Raw genomic sequence first — 13,517 nt, forward strand, 5'->3', positions numbered from 1 at the left:
CATTTACCATCACATCTCCTTTTATGCTTCCATTCTGTCCCACTGTCTAACCATACTGGCCTTGCTCCTAAAACCTACCAGATAAAGTCCACCCAAGGGCTGCTCCAGAAGGTGGAGGTGCTGTGTGAGCTGGTGAACGATGGGAACATGCAGCAGGTGCTGGAGGAGCTTCGAGGGTACTGCACTGACGTGTGCACCAACTTCACACAGGCTGCCATCTTTGCCATAGGTAGGTGTCTGTTGCTTTTCCTTTGTGAGAGCCTAGACCAGCCAGCTACAAAGCTTTAGAACCCCAGAGAGCAAAAGGGAATGCATCTTGATTCAGAGGCAAAGTATCTTGCACCAAACAGTTGGGGCAGTGACTGCAAGCAGCTCATGCAGCTCAGAAAAACAAATAACCCAATCCACAAATGGGTGGAAGACCTAAACAGACATTTCTCCAAAGAAGACATAGAGATGGCCAACAAACACATGAAAAGAGGCTCAACATCACTAATCACTAGAGAAATGCAAGTCAAAGCCACAATGAGGTATCACCTCACACTGATCAGAATAGCCATCATCAAAAAATCTAGAAACAATCAATGTTGGAGAGGGTGGGGAGAAAAGGGAACTCTCCTGCACTGTTGATGGGAATGTAAGTTGGTACAGCCACTATGGAAAACAGTCTGGAGGTTCCTTAAAAAACTGAAAATAGAACTACCATATGATCCAGTCATCCCACTCCTGGGCATATACCCTGAGAAAACCATAATCCAAAAAGAAATATGTACCATAACATTCACTGCAGCACTATTTACAATAGCCAGGACATGGAAGCAACCTAGGTGCCCATCAACAGATGAATGGATAAAGAAGATGTGGCACATATATACAATGGAATATTACTCAGGTATAAAAAGGAATGAAATGAAGCTATGTGTAATGAGGTGGATAGACCTAGAGTCTGTCATACAGAGTGAAGTAAGCCAGAAAGAGAAAAACAAATACTGTATGCTAACTCATATATACAGAATCTAAAAAAAAAAATGGTAATGATGAACCCAGCGACAGGGCAAGAATAAGGATGCAGATGCAGAGAATGGACTGGAGGACACGGGGTTGGGGGGCAGGGGGAAAAGGGGAAGCTGGGATGAAGTGAAAGAGTAGCATAGACATATGTACACTACCAACTGTAAAATAGATAGCTAGTGGGAAGTTGCTGTATAACAAGGGGAGATCAGCTCAATGATGGGTGATGCCTTAGAGGGCCAGGACAGGGAGAGCAGGAGGGAGTCGCGGGAGGAAGGGGATATGGGGATATATGTACAAATACAGCTGATTCACTTTGGTGTACCTCAAAAGCTGGTACAAGAGTGTAAAGCAATTATATTCCAATAAAGAACTTAAAAAAAGGTAGCAATTATTAGTATTATCAACTAAATAAATGAATAAACAATGATGATCCCAGTCAGTTATCACAACATTCCTCCCTCCTAAATTCCCTGATTCTCGTATTGAATCTAGTCCTCCCCTTACACTAGGAAACACTTGGGTTTTCCAATTACAGAAATGAATTTGAGAGGTAAATTGTTTTTAGGAAAGGATCCAGACTAATAATTGGATGACTGCCATCTGCTCTGGGCAGCAAATATGCAATTCTGACTGACATATTTATCACTACCACTCTCTTGTCTTTCATTTCAGCCAGGATCTGCAGATAAACAAAATCAAAAAATTTTAAGGTTTTGATTTTTTTAAACTTAAGTATCCACCCAATAGCAATCAAACTTGGCCCACACTTTGTCAATTCTCCCATTCTCTAAATCTCTAAATGTCTCTTGAGGATGTATGAGTAAGGACAAACTACTCTCAAGTATGACTTCAGACTCTGGAAACTGGTGGGTTTCACTTTAGGGTTCTATGGTGGGGTGGCTTTAAATGACAATATGGGGAAATCTTTTCTCACTAGGGGCGCTAAATTTACCCAGAAGAGACCCCACAGGTTTCCAGCTAAGGAGTTTATACCCAGCTCTAGGTGTTCTGGGAGCTAGATGGAGGAGGAAGCTGAGGGTCCAACTCTTTCTTGTAAAGACTGATGTAACTTTCAGCCAGTGTTTCACCTTGCCCTGTTTCTTGGGCAGACCTGATGAATGGTTATTAGAAAGTCCAGGTTCCATGAAATTGGGTTATTTGTAGAGATGTGGATGGACCTAGAGACTGTCATACAGTGTGAAGTAAGTCAGAAAGAGAGAAACAAATGTCATATATTAACACATACATGTGGAATCTAGAAAAATGGTATAGATGATCTTATTTGCAGAGCAGAAATACAGACACAGACGTAGAGAACAAACGTATGGATGCCAAGGGAGAAAGGTGGTGGAGTGAATTGGGAGATTGGAATTGACATATATACACTATTGATATTATGTATAAAATAGATAACTAATGAGAACTTACCGCATAGCACAGGGAACCCTACTCAGTGCTCTATGATGACCTAAATGAGAAGGAAATCCAAAAACAGAGGGGATATATGTATACGTATAGCTAATTTACTTTGCTGTACAGTAGAAACTAATACAACATTGTAAAGCAACTATACTCCAACAAAAATTAATTTAAAAAATAAAAAATGAAAGTCTAAAGAAAAAAAAAAAAGAATTTCCAGGTTCCAATCCTGGCTTTGCTACTTATTACCTATGTGGCAAATTACCTCTCTGAGCCTCAGTTCCCTCATTTTTAAAACAGGACTAATATCTGCCAGCATCTTGTAAGATAAATCTAACGTAAAGCATTTGCCTATAGAGAGTTCTCAACAAATATTAGCCATTATTATTACTGATATCAATAATGCAAAGGAAATTAGACCATCTGTTCAATGTTTGGGTTGTCCTTTTAAACTCTTCAGCTGAATGTTGACATGAAGGTGCTTGATAGCATCTAAACATGTAACAATGACGTAGATGGTAATTAAGATTTATGACATCAAAATTTAATTAAAGAAATGGTAGGGGAAAGAAAACAGACAAATTCAATCATAAAGCTTCCCAGCTTTTCCTTTGACCAAAGAGTTTCGCTGGGCTTAACTTCCTTTTCCTAAAAGGCCAGGGAATACTCACATGGTGTCGGACTACACGAGTTACAAAATGTCTCATCACATTTTCAAAGTCTTACGCCTTTCTCTTGTATAATTGGTGAGGTCAAAATGGCACCTTCCTGAGTGTCACTGCTAAACAAGGTCCAAGAAAGAATTGCATTCCACAGAAATCCAAGACAAGAAATAATAGACAGGGACTTCCCTGGTGGCACAGTGGTTAAGAATCTGCCTGCCAATGCAGGGCACACGGGTTCGATCCCTGTTCTGGGAAGATCCCACATGCTGCAGAGCAACTAACCCCATGCACCACAACTACTGAGCCTGTGCTCTAGAGCCTGTGAGCCACAGCTACTGAGCCCACGTGCCGCAACTAGAGAAGCCCGCAGGTTTAGAGCCCGTGCTCTGCAACAAGAGAAGCCACCGCCCTGAGAAGCCTGAGTACAGTGATGAAGAGTAGCCCTCACTCACCAGAATTAGAGAAAGCCTGTGTGCAGCAATGAAGACCCAATGCAGCCAGAAAGAAAGGAAGGAAGGAGGGAAGGAAGGAAGGAAGGAAGGGAAAGAAATCTTAAAAAAAAAAAAAAAAAGAATTTACCTGATTAAAAAAAAAGAAAGAACAGAGGATGGAACTTGACATTTAAACCACACTGAACACGGCCAGTGAACTAAGTTCTTAACAGAGTCACGTTCGTGCCTAAAGATTCCAAAATCTGAAACACACTGCTGAAGTGGGAGGGAAGGGGAGAGGCAAGGGCAGCCTAATGTAAATTTACCACTATAGTAAATTCTAAAGTTACTCCAAAGTTTTGTATTATTATCTACATGCAATCAAGGTAAGAAAGGCAAGCAAGTGCCTTGGCCCAGTCAAGGTAAGGCTCTGTCTTTGCAACTGTGGAGGAGAGTACAGGTAAACAACTTTGTACAAACACACACAGACCCACACATGCAGAGATCTGGTTGTGTGTGGCTAGAGCAGAGGCTGAGTAAACACTCAGTGCGTGGGATCCTAGAGCTGCTCCTCGAAAAGAATGAATTGGGTAAGGAACAGTTAATAAGAAAATGTGCCTTGCTAACTGTGCACATTACAACAAAGAGCTGGCAGCTCCTGAAGGAAAAGGGCTTGTGCTGCTGCCGTTCAAACTTGTCAGTCAGCCCGTGCCAGCAGCCTCAGCGTCTGCCTCCCGAGCACACCCTCATTACATGTGTCTGTCTGGCCTGATCTGTACATCTGCTCAGAGACGCTCCTGCCGAGTCGGGGATTTCTGCTTTTCTCCACCCGTGCAAGAGCGGATTTCTCCCTGCTTCTCTGTCACCTCCACTCCTCTCCCCAAGGAGGCTCCTGCTTTATGGTAGCTTTGGACTTCCCTCGCTGGCTGCCCGTCCTTGACTTCTAGAATGGAAGAAGCTGAGCTTGTGAAGGAGAGACTCCAGGCCATCACAGTAAGTCTACGTGTAGTTATAACGCATGAAGGTGGTTGCTTACAGGAATAACAGACACGTTGCTAGCTGCCCCAGCTGCTGAGCCCCGTAAGTGGAAAAACAGAACTGTCACCTTTCATGGACGAGTCTCTGCCGCTCTCTTAACCCTGGTGACCCTCTGTAACTCTTGGTTTTCTGAACCTGAGTACAGGGCAAATGTTCCTGATTTTCACAGAAACCATGCCTATGTTTTAAATAGCAGTCAGAAGCTTTTAAGGCAGTTTTGTTAACCTTCTATATACCTTACAAACGCAGATTTTCCTTAAATTTATACTTGACAAACAATAGATCAAAAAACAGATCTCCAACTTGGAAACTTTTTTAAACAATTAATTCACCAAAAAGTTAAAATCTTTTAAAAGGAGGAAAGAAAAAGAAATAAGACAAATGACTTGAAACTTTTTATTTTCAGTTGTGGTAGTGTGTCCAGAAAGCCTAACAAAATTCAAATGAATGTTGTACTTAAGCTAAGCATTAAACAAGAGAAAAGTAGGTAAAAGCACGTATCAGATTAATTCTAACATATCAGTTTCCAGCAGAGTCACAAACTGAATAAGATCCTGATAAAGGAATGCAATGCATGCAATGCAATGGATTTGGAAAATACTTTGTTAATACCGGGAAGGAGAATAGTTCATTTTTTATGTTTGTTCTGGGAAAGAGTCAAAGTATGAAATGAATTACCTTCCTTAAATGACCCAACTTTTTTTTTTAATCTTACAAAATCCTCTATTTGCCAGTAACCTGGAAATCTCTGGCACAATCATTTATCATTAGCTACAACTTCTCGTATAATCTTTTTAAAGAAAAAACACTTTGGAAATCAACATTTCGATTTTTCAGCATTTCCTGCCACTGAAATTAGCCATCAGGAGTACTTTTTAAAAACTGATGCTTGATATCACAGATGTGGATTTATTAATTTCAATGTATATTGGACATTACTATCTATAAAAATAACTCTTCATTGTTTTGTGAGAAGAAAACTGATGCAAAATCAGGGTGGGTAGAAAGATATTACTCTTTGCTCTTCAAAGTCCCATAGCATAAATTGTTATTATGCTAATCCCAATTTAGAATTTTTATTAAATGGATACAGTGTTTCAGTTCCACCCAGAAAGGATTCAACAACTTGAAATATTTTCTCAGCCAATGGTTAGGAACCAAAAGTCCACAGATAAAATTGGCACTTTTCCATAAAACAGTGCTCTCAAAATGTCCAGCTTCTAATTAGTGAGTTTTCCTTTCTTCATAAAACCTTGATTTGGATTATTGTTTGTTTTGCTTTGTTCTTTTTAGTTGTTAAACTCAGCCACCGTTTCAGCTGTCCTGCTTTAAGGGACAGGAACTGGGCCCTGCTCTGTTGTTTTTGGCGTGGGCCTTTTGCATTACAGCTGTTGTCTAAAGGTTACTATATTAGACGGTGTGAGTTGTGCGGGTACAAGCTCCGCGTTCCCTGACACTTCGATCTCCTAATTAACTAAATTAAATCATGTACCCAATGAAATCCACAAGTAGCCCCTTCTTCCACATTTTCCTTTTTCAATCGCAGCCCACCCTTGCTTCCACCTTCATTACCCATAGTGTACCTTGCTTGTTCTGAAGCAGCACATGTTCTAAAGGTATGACTACCTACAGTTATTCAGGAAAACTAGGAATTTTCACTAAGGGTTCCAAATGCAAATAGAGCCAGAACAAAAGTCATAATGCCATAAATGCCTTACAAGCAGATAAGAGAGTAAATAGCTTCCTGAATATACTAGTGTGTGCTTTTATGATGATTTAAAAATAAATAAATAACTATTTTTTGGAATATTTCATTAGTTTACCATATCCCATAAGAAAGAATTAAGCAAATCTCCAAAGTAATTCTATTTTGGAAGTAGGATATTTTAAAGATTGTAGAGAAAAAATTGAGAGAAGTTTATGGGAACAAATTTCCACTAGCTTACACCTCCCCAGATTAAGTCCAGTCACATTGGTCACCACCTGAAAGGAAAAAATGGAGCAGTGATGTGTCCATGGAAACAACACATCCACTCATCTCCCTCCTGGACACCCTTGGAGATGCCAGCTTTCTCCACCCTTGCCTTACCCAGGAAGCCACCTCAGCTATTTCCCTTCCCGCTGGCGAGATGAAAACACACAGCGTCTAGAGAGTTTGCAGGGATTGTTTCACTTTGGGAAATACTTAAAATCTTCAAAATCTCTGACCTAGACTAAAACTCAGAGACAATATTCTCATTTTAACTGTTTTCCTCCTATTTCCCTAGACTGAAATAATTTGTATATACTTTAAGAACAAAATTATAAGACAATTGCCCAATGTAACCAAACACAGCAACTCATAGACTTCACTTTGTTAGAAAAAAAAAAAAAAAACTTTTGACAGTTTAAGATCTATTTAATTTCTATGCTAAAATTTATTCCTCCAGTTCCTAGCTGTGACATGAAATAATCTTCACTGTTATATTTATTCCACATGGTTTTGAGTGTCCAAAAAGTCATTATTTCCACTGCAAGGAATTTAAAACACAAATGTATATGCCTATAACTTGACAGAATCAAGTGCCAGTCTTCTTGTTCCCCCTTTTAAAAAATAAGATTAAACAAAGTAAGTAGATGGAATGTGACACTAGGCTGTCAAATTGAAAACTAAATTACTGTGATGGTGCCACTCACTGCTCATATCAGTAAGTTGAATTTCAGATTAGTCGGAAGTCTTCTCAAAGACTTTAAGAGGTGGAATTCCCTGGCTGTCCAGTGGTTAGGACTCTGCATTTTCACTGCCGAGGGCTTGGGTTCCACTGGGAACTTAAGAGCCTGCAAGCCACACAGCGCAGCCAAAAAAAAAAAAAAAGACAAGCAGAATAAAGACAAAATTATGAAAGTACACAGAAACGATTGTTTAAAAAGAAAGTACTTCATTTGGGTGTACCAAAAATGGATTCTATTTTGTCCACTTACTCTCACCTTTCCCCTTCATTACTTTATCCATGTACAGGCATACCTCGGAGATATTGCAGGTTTGGTTCTAGACCACTGCAATAAAGCAAATATCACAAAAAAGTGAGTCCCACAAATTCTTTGGTTTCCCAGTACAGATAAAAGTTATGTTTGGACTATATAACATAATGCAGTAGTAGTATGTCTAAAAAATAACATACATACCGTAATTAAAAAATATTGTTAAAAAATGTTAACCCTCATGAGTCTTCAGCAAGTTGTAATCTTTTTGCAATAGTAACATCAAAGAGCACTATTCCAGACAAAGACAAATACTGTATGTTTTCACTTGCATGTGAAATCTAAAAAATAAGAAATTATAACAAAATAGAAGCAGACTCACAGATACAGAGAAAAAACTAGTGGTTACCAGAGTAGGGAGAGGCATGGGGGTAGGGGCAAAATAGACAAAAGGGATTAAAGGTAAAATCTATTAGGTATAAAATAAATAAATCACAAGGACATAATGTACAGTACAGAGAATATACTCAATATTTTATAACAATTTTGTATGAAGTACAATCTATAAAAATATTGAATTGCTAGTTTGTATGTCTGAAACTAATATAATATTGTAAATCAACTATATTTCAATTTTAAAAAAAGACTGCTCTCAATGAAAACAAAAGCAAAAACAAAAAGATCACTGATCACAGATCACCATAACAAATATAGTAATAATGAAAAAGTTTAAAATATTGCAAGGATTACCAACATGTAAAAGTGATCAAATGTTGCTGAAAAAAATGGTGCCAATAGACTTGCTCTGTGCAGGGTTGCCACAAACCTTCAATCTGTTAAAAAAAAAAAAAAAAAAGCAGTATCTATGGAGCAAAATAAAAGTGAAGTGCAATAAAACAAGGTACACCTATACCAACCCTTCCTTTAAGAAATTAATGGTCGAAGTATCTCTTAGCCAAAGAGTTTAGTTTTCAATTATAAGTGGAAAACAGGGTACTTCAAACTAATTAAATATCACATTGATTCAAGTTGGCACATAGTATTCTAACAAATAGCTGATTTTTATACGAAAGGAGGGCTACTGAAATAGGCTAGCAATTTGAAATGCACTTAGAATATTACCAGAACTGACGATACAAATGTCTCCAGCATTCTCGGGAAGACTGAGATTAAGGACTGAAAGAGTTATCCCTACAGAGTTCCTCTCTGGAAGTAAACATGGCCCACAGCAAAGAATGATGAAAAGGCCCAGGTGAATTTCCCTCAAAAATAGAAAGATTCCTTTATGATGGGTAATATCCTAAACTGTTCACATCCTCCTCCACGAGGAACATGTTGTCTTATCTCCACTCCCCTGGTGACATTAGAAAACATGTTACTAAATAGCAGGGGGGTGCTCAGACTGGAAAACTCCTAGACCTTAAACTGACTAGAGATCACAGATTCACAAAAATAGTACTGTTGGGGGGGTGAGCGCAGAAGAATTCTAAGAACTAGAATCAATGTACAAAGAACAAACCCAGCTGAGGAGAAAAGGGGTAAGAATAAAGCTGACATGCTTACTCTCATCAAGGCTTACCTTCAACTGTCAGAAGAGCATGTTATCCACTCATTGTCTCATTGCTTTATTCAATGAATGGTTATTGAGCACCCACTGTGTGCCTAGCCTCATGCATTTACACGAAAATAAGTGAAATAAAGGGAATCAGGAGTGTCAGGAGTGGGATGGGATGGGTGGCAATTTGCCGCAGCGTGGTCAGGAAGGGCCTCACGGAGAGGGTGACATCTGATCACAGATGAAGGAGGTGAGCGTGGTCAAAAGTTAGAGAACAGCAGTAATCACAAGAACTAGCACCTGCCTAGGACTGACTCCGTTTGGTAATGAGCCATATAAAGTCCTGATGCTGGAATTTGAGCAACAAAGCCAGACGTGCCGGCCAAAGCTGCTCATGAAGCAAAATAATCAAGAGCTCTCACATTCCCCGCATCCACTCCCTATTTTGTTCCACTCCCAAGGAATTTTTTCTAGACTTGTAAACATAGGAATGTAGAAGGCAGAAAGGTCTTTATACAAAACAGAAATCTACCCAATACAAAGACTACTATTAAAACAATAACATAAATATACACAGGTTCTAGTTACTTCTTTAGCACATGTTTCCTCTCACTGACTCCACCTCATCTTGTTCTCTTTGTTTTCAATATCTGGGATCGTCTAACAGTTATTAAGACAGTTAATGACCTCAAAGCAGGACCTGCTACATAATTTGACACAATGAACATGTGAGGACCCCTGCTCAAAAAGTATTCAAAATTTCAAGGTGGAAACAGCAGAAATTTAAAAGCATTCAGACTAAGCGCTGGGCCCTTCTGAGCATGGTGCCTTCATGTATGACTTCACAGGTCACATGTCCAGGAAGCCCAGGCTGGCCACGTGCATTTTTTTCCCCAGTTCATTCTTCCTGTACAAATGAGAGCATGAAAATAAGCACAAGCCAGCCTGGATCTTGACAGAAGTTAGACCTTAACGTGTTTGGATTACTGTGTTATTTAGAGTTCTAAGGACTCCTTAAAGTAATAGTGACTAAACGGAAGCATAATGAACCATTGTTCCACTGTACCTGTGGTTAAGACAAAGTTACGGGAAGAACTCCCAATTTGTCATGAGCATCCCAAGACATTCACATAAAGATGGTACATGGAGATACGGGAATCTCCTAAGAAAAGATGTCCTTGCCAGTATATTCAAACAATAAAACCTCTGCACAGTTTTCCACAGTGTTATGCTGAGATTACATGTTTCTTCCAGGGAGGGAAAGATTTCTTCAAACAAAAGTGCAATGCCACATTTCTTTGCCAAACATAATAGCCCACCCACAAAGGAGACCATGTGATGAGGTATAATAACTTTGATAGTTTATTAAGGAAACTGCTTTTTGATACCAGGGGTAGTTTTTCCAGTGTGCTACAGAGTGATAATGCTATATTGCAAAACCTTCTACTGACAAGGAATCCCAGGAACTTTCTCAACATTACTAGATGGCAAAAAGGAAAAGCTGCTTCTGTAGAAGACTGTGATTAAAACAAACCAGGGACTAAGTCTAACAAGAGTCTAAACAAGTACAGCATAGTTCAGGCTAAAACCAAAACAGAGCTTCCACTTCCTAATCTACAGCCTCAAACTACCTAGCTTCTCTTTAAATAAAATAAGAATAGTTTAATTTATCAGTCTATTTAATTTATTTAAATGGCAGTTGTGTCATTCTGGGAAGCTCAAGAAGTTTTCTTACCAGGTACCCTTTGACATGTCTATTTTTCTAAAACACCGTAGGAGCAGTTTGAGTAAGATCTGCACTTACGGTTTTTATGTAAAACCCCAGTGACTGGATTCACTTCAACCATTTCAGACACAGAGCCAGGTTATTTTCTGAACCTCTGGCTTCTGTCTTAAGCATCAAGTTTTCAATGTGCAACTGCATTGATGATTGATATGAGGTGATACAACATATTAAAAGGAGCTACTCAGCAGCTATTCAAAATCAATCTACGCTAACAAATGTAGATATGAAGACATATCTTAAGCACAAGAATTGTGTGATTACAAATAATAATACCACCACCAAACTCCCAGTCTGTCCCTCTGCCACCCCTCTTCTCCCTTGACAACCCCAAGTCTGTTCTCTATGTCCGTGAGTCTGTTTCTGTTTCACAGATAGGTTCATTTGTGTCATATTTTAGATTCCACAAATAAGTGATATAACATGGTATTTGTCTTTCTCTTTCTGACTTACTTCACTTAGTATGATAATCTCTATGTCTATCCATATTGTTGCAAATGGCATTATTTCATTCTTTTTTATGGCTGAGTAGTATTCCATTGCATATGTACCACATCTTTATCCATTCATCTGCTGATGGACATTTAGGTTGTTTCCTTGTCTTGGCTATTGTGAACAGTGGTGCTATGAACATAGGGGTGCATGTATCTTTTTGAATTATAGTTTTATGAGTTTGGGGTTAGTAGATGCAAACTATTTCACATAGAATGGATAAACAACAAGGTCCTACAGGGAACCATATTCAATATCCTGAGATAAACCATAATGGAAAAGAATGCTAAAAAGAATATATATATATAAACTGAATAACTTTGCTGTACAGTAGAAATTAACACAACATTGTAAACCAACTATACTTTCAATTTTTTTAAAAAGATGGAAAAAAACGATAACAGTTTGGGATTAACATATACACACTACTATATATAAAACAGATAACCAACAAGGACCTACTGTGTAGCACAGGGAACTGTACTCAGTATCTTGTAATAACTTATAATGGAAAAGAACCTGAAAAAGAATATACACTCTTTTTCACACACACACACACACACACACAAAACTGAATCACTTTGCTGTACACTTGAAACTAACACAATATTATAAATTAACTATACTTAAATTTTTTTAAAAATATAATAATGATAATAAAAGCACCTATTTTTGCATAGCATTTAGGCTTTAAAAATAAAAATAAAAACTTTCACATTCATTATCTCATTTGTCCAAACAGTCTTATGAGTATTTGCAAAAGCAGATGTTACCATCCCTATTTTATAGGTGAAAAACCTAAGACCAAGGAAAGCTAAGGGATTAGTTAAATTGTAGAAAATGGCAGAGTCCATGCTCATGACATCACAATAAATTCTAATAAACATCAAAACCATAAACTTCTCCCTTGTTTAGAACTTCCTCTGTTATTTACTCTTAATAAAGTCTGAAGTGGAACAAAGAGAAGAATCTATGGAGGTTCTGCTTCACTTAATCACATTTTTTAACCCAAACCTTCACACCCTGCAGGCTCCTCTCCTCTTCCCCAGGCTGATAGGAGTAAAAGTGTGAAAGAAAAGAATGTGATGCCATTTCAGAAGCATTTGTTATTGCTTTAACAGGACTGGGACAGAATCATTTTCTGGAGTATCCCATATTCTAAGCCTCTGCTACCTTCTCCCTTTCCCACTTCCATTACATAGTCTCTTCCCTTCCAACCAGGATTTCTTAAGGCAAGACATTGTTGCATCTCTCACAGCCCCCTACACTGAGCTCAACACTAGCTGGAGCACAAAAAAAGCCCATCATGAATAAGTACATGAGTGAATACCATTAAGCTGAAAGGAGGGAAAAAGCTAATGATTGTCTGCCCAGCTAACAGATTTTTTTTTTTTTTACTGAAGACATGGCTAAGTCAATCATCACCCTTTGATTATTCAGGGGCTTGTTTTGTGTTTGTTGTTTATCCTTGTTTTGTTTTGTTTTGTCACTATTCATCAGAACAAACAAGAAAGGGCAGACAAAGGAATAAAAGAGTAGAACATAAACTGGATTCCATTTAGAGATCTGTCAGAATTTGTTGTAAAGCTGGGAGAGACAACTAAAGTTTCTAAATAAAATCAGGTTTAGAAATTTGTGCTTTTTAATTAACCCCATAAATAGCATATATCCAGTTGGAATACATCCAATTCCCATGACTAATGTAAAAATTAGGGTTTTTCAAAGCTAAATTCAGAAATAATCGTAGGACCAGGAGAAAGCTTGGGGATTTCTTTGCCCACATTCCCATCCCCATTACACTATGCTCAAGAGATGCTCTCCCAGCTTATCCTTGAGCACTTCCGATATCAGGTGGATTAATACCCCCCAAAATACTTTGTTCCATTTGAGAACTCTCAGTGCTAAGAGTTCTGACATAATGTGCCAGAATCTAGTTTCCTTTAACTTCTTCCCAATCATGGCTCCAGCCACTGAAGCTGTACAGCTTCATTTTCTTGATTTCAATCATTCTTCATATCCCAGGCTCATTCTAGACACTTTTAAATGTCAGTGTCACTCTAAAAGTTGGTGCTGAGAGTTAAACAGAACACTCTGACCACTACAGAGCCCTTAGTGCTATAATTTCCTTTGTTTGGTGAATTGTATTTATACAGATATAT

The 13,517-nt window shown here is 38.4% G+C and overlaps 1 protein-coding gene across 1 annotated transcript in view; it reads left to right on the forward strand.

Annotated features, from left to right (window-relative positions):
- The first annotated feature begins 4,162 nt into the window (after positions 1–4,162).
- The window catches only part of PALMD (palmdelphin), a 48,203-nt gene continuing 38,848 nt past the window's right edge, over positions 4,163–13,517 (forward strand). The window contains exon 1 of the mRNA XM_057720747.1: positions 4,163–4,522. Within this exon, the coding sequence (XP_057576730.1) occupies positions 4,478–4,522 (45 nt within the window). The 5' untranslated portion in view covers positions 4,163–4,477. The remainder of the gene's footprint in view (positions 4,523–13,517) is intronic.

Source organism: Hippopotamus amphibius, chromosome 1 (genome assembly GCF_030028045.1).
Source record: "Hippopotamus amphibius kiboko isolate mHipAmp2 chromosome 1, mHipAmp2.hap2, whole genome shotgun sequence".
In the NCBI taxonomy this organism is placed as follows: domain Eukaryota; kingdom Metazoa; phylum Chordata; class Mammalia; order Artiodactyla; family Hippopotamidae; genus Hippopotamus; species Hippopotamus amphibius.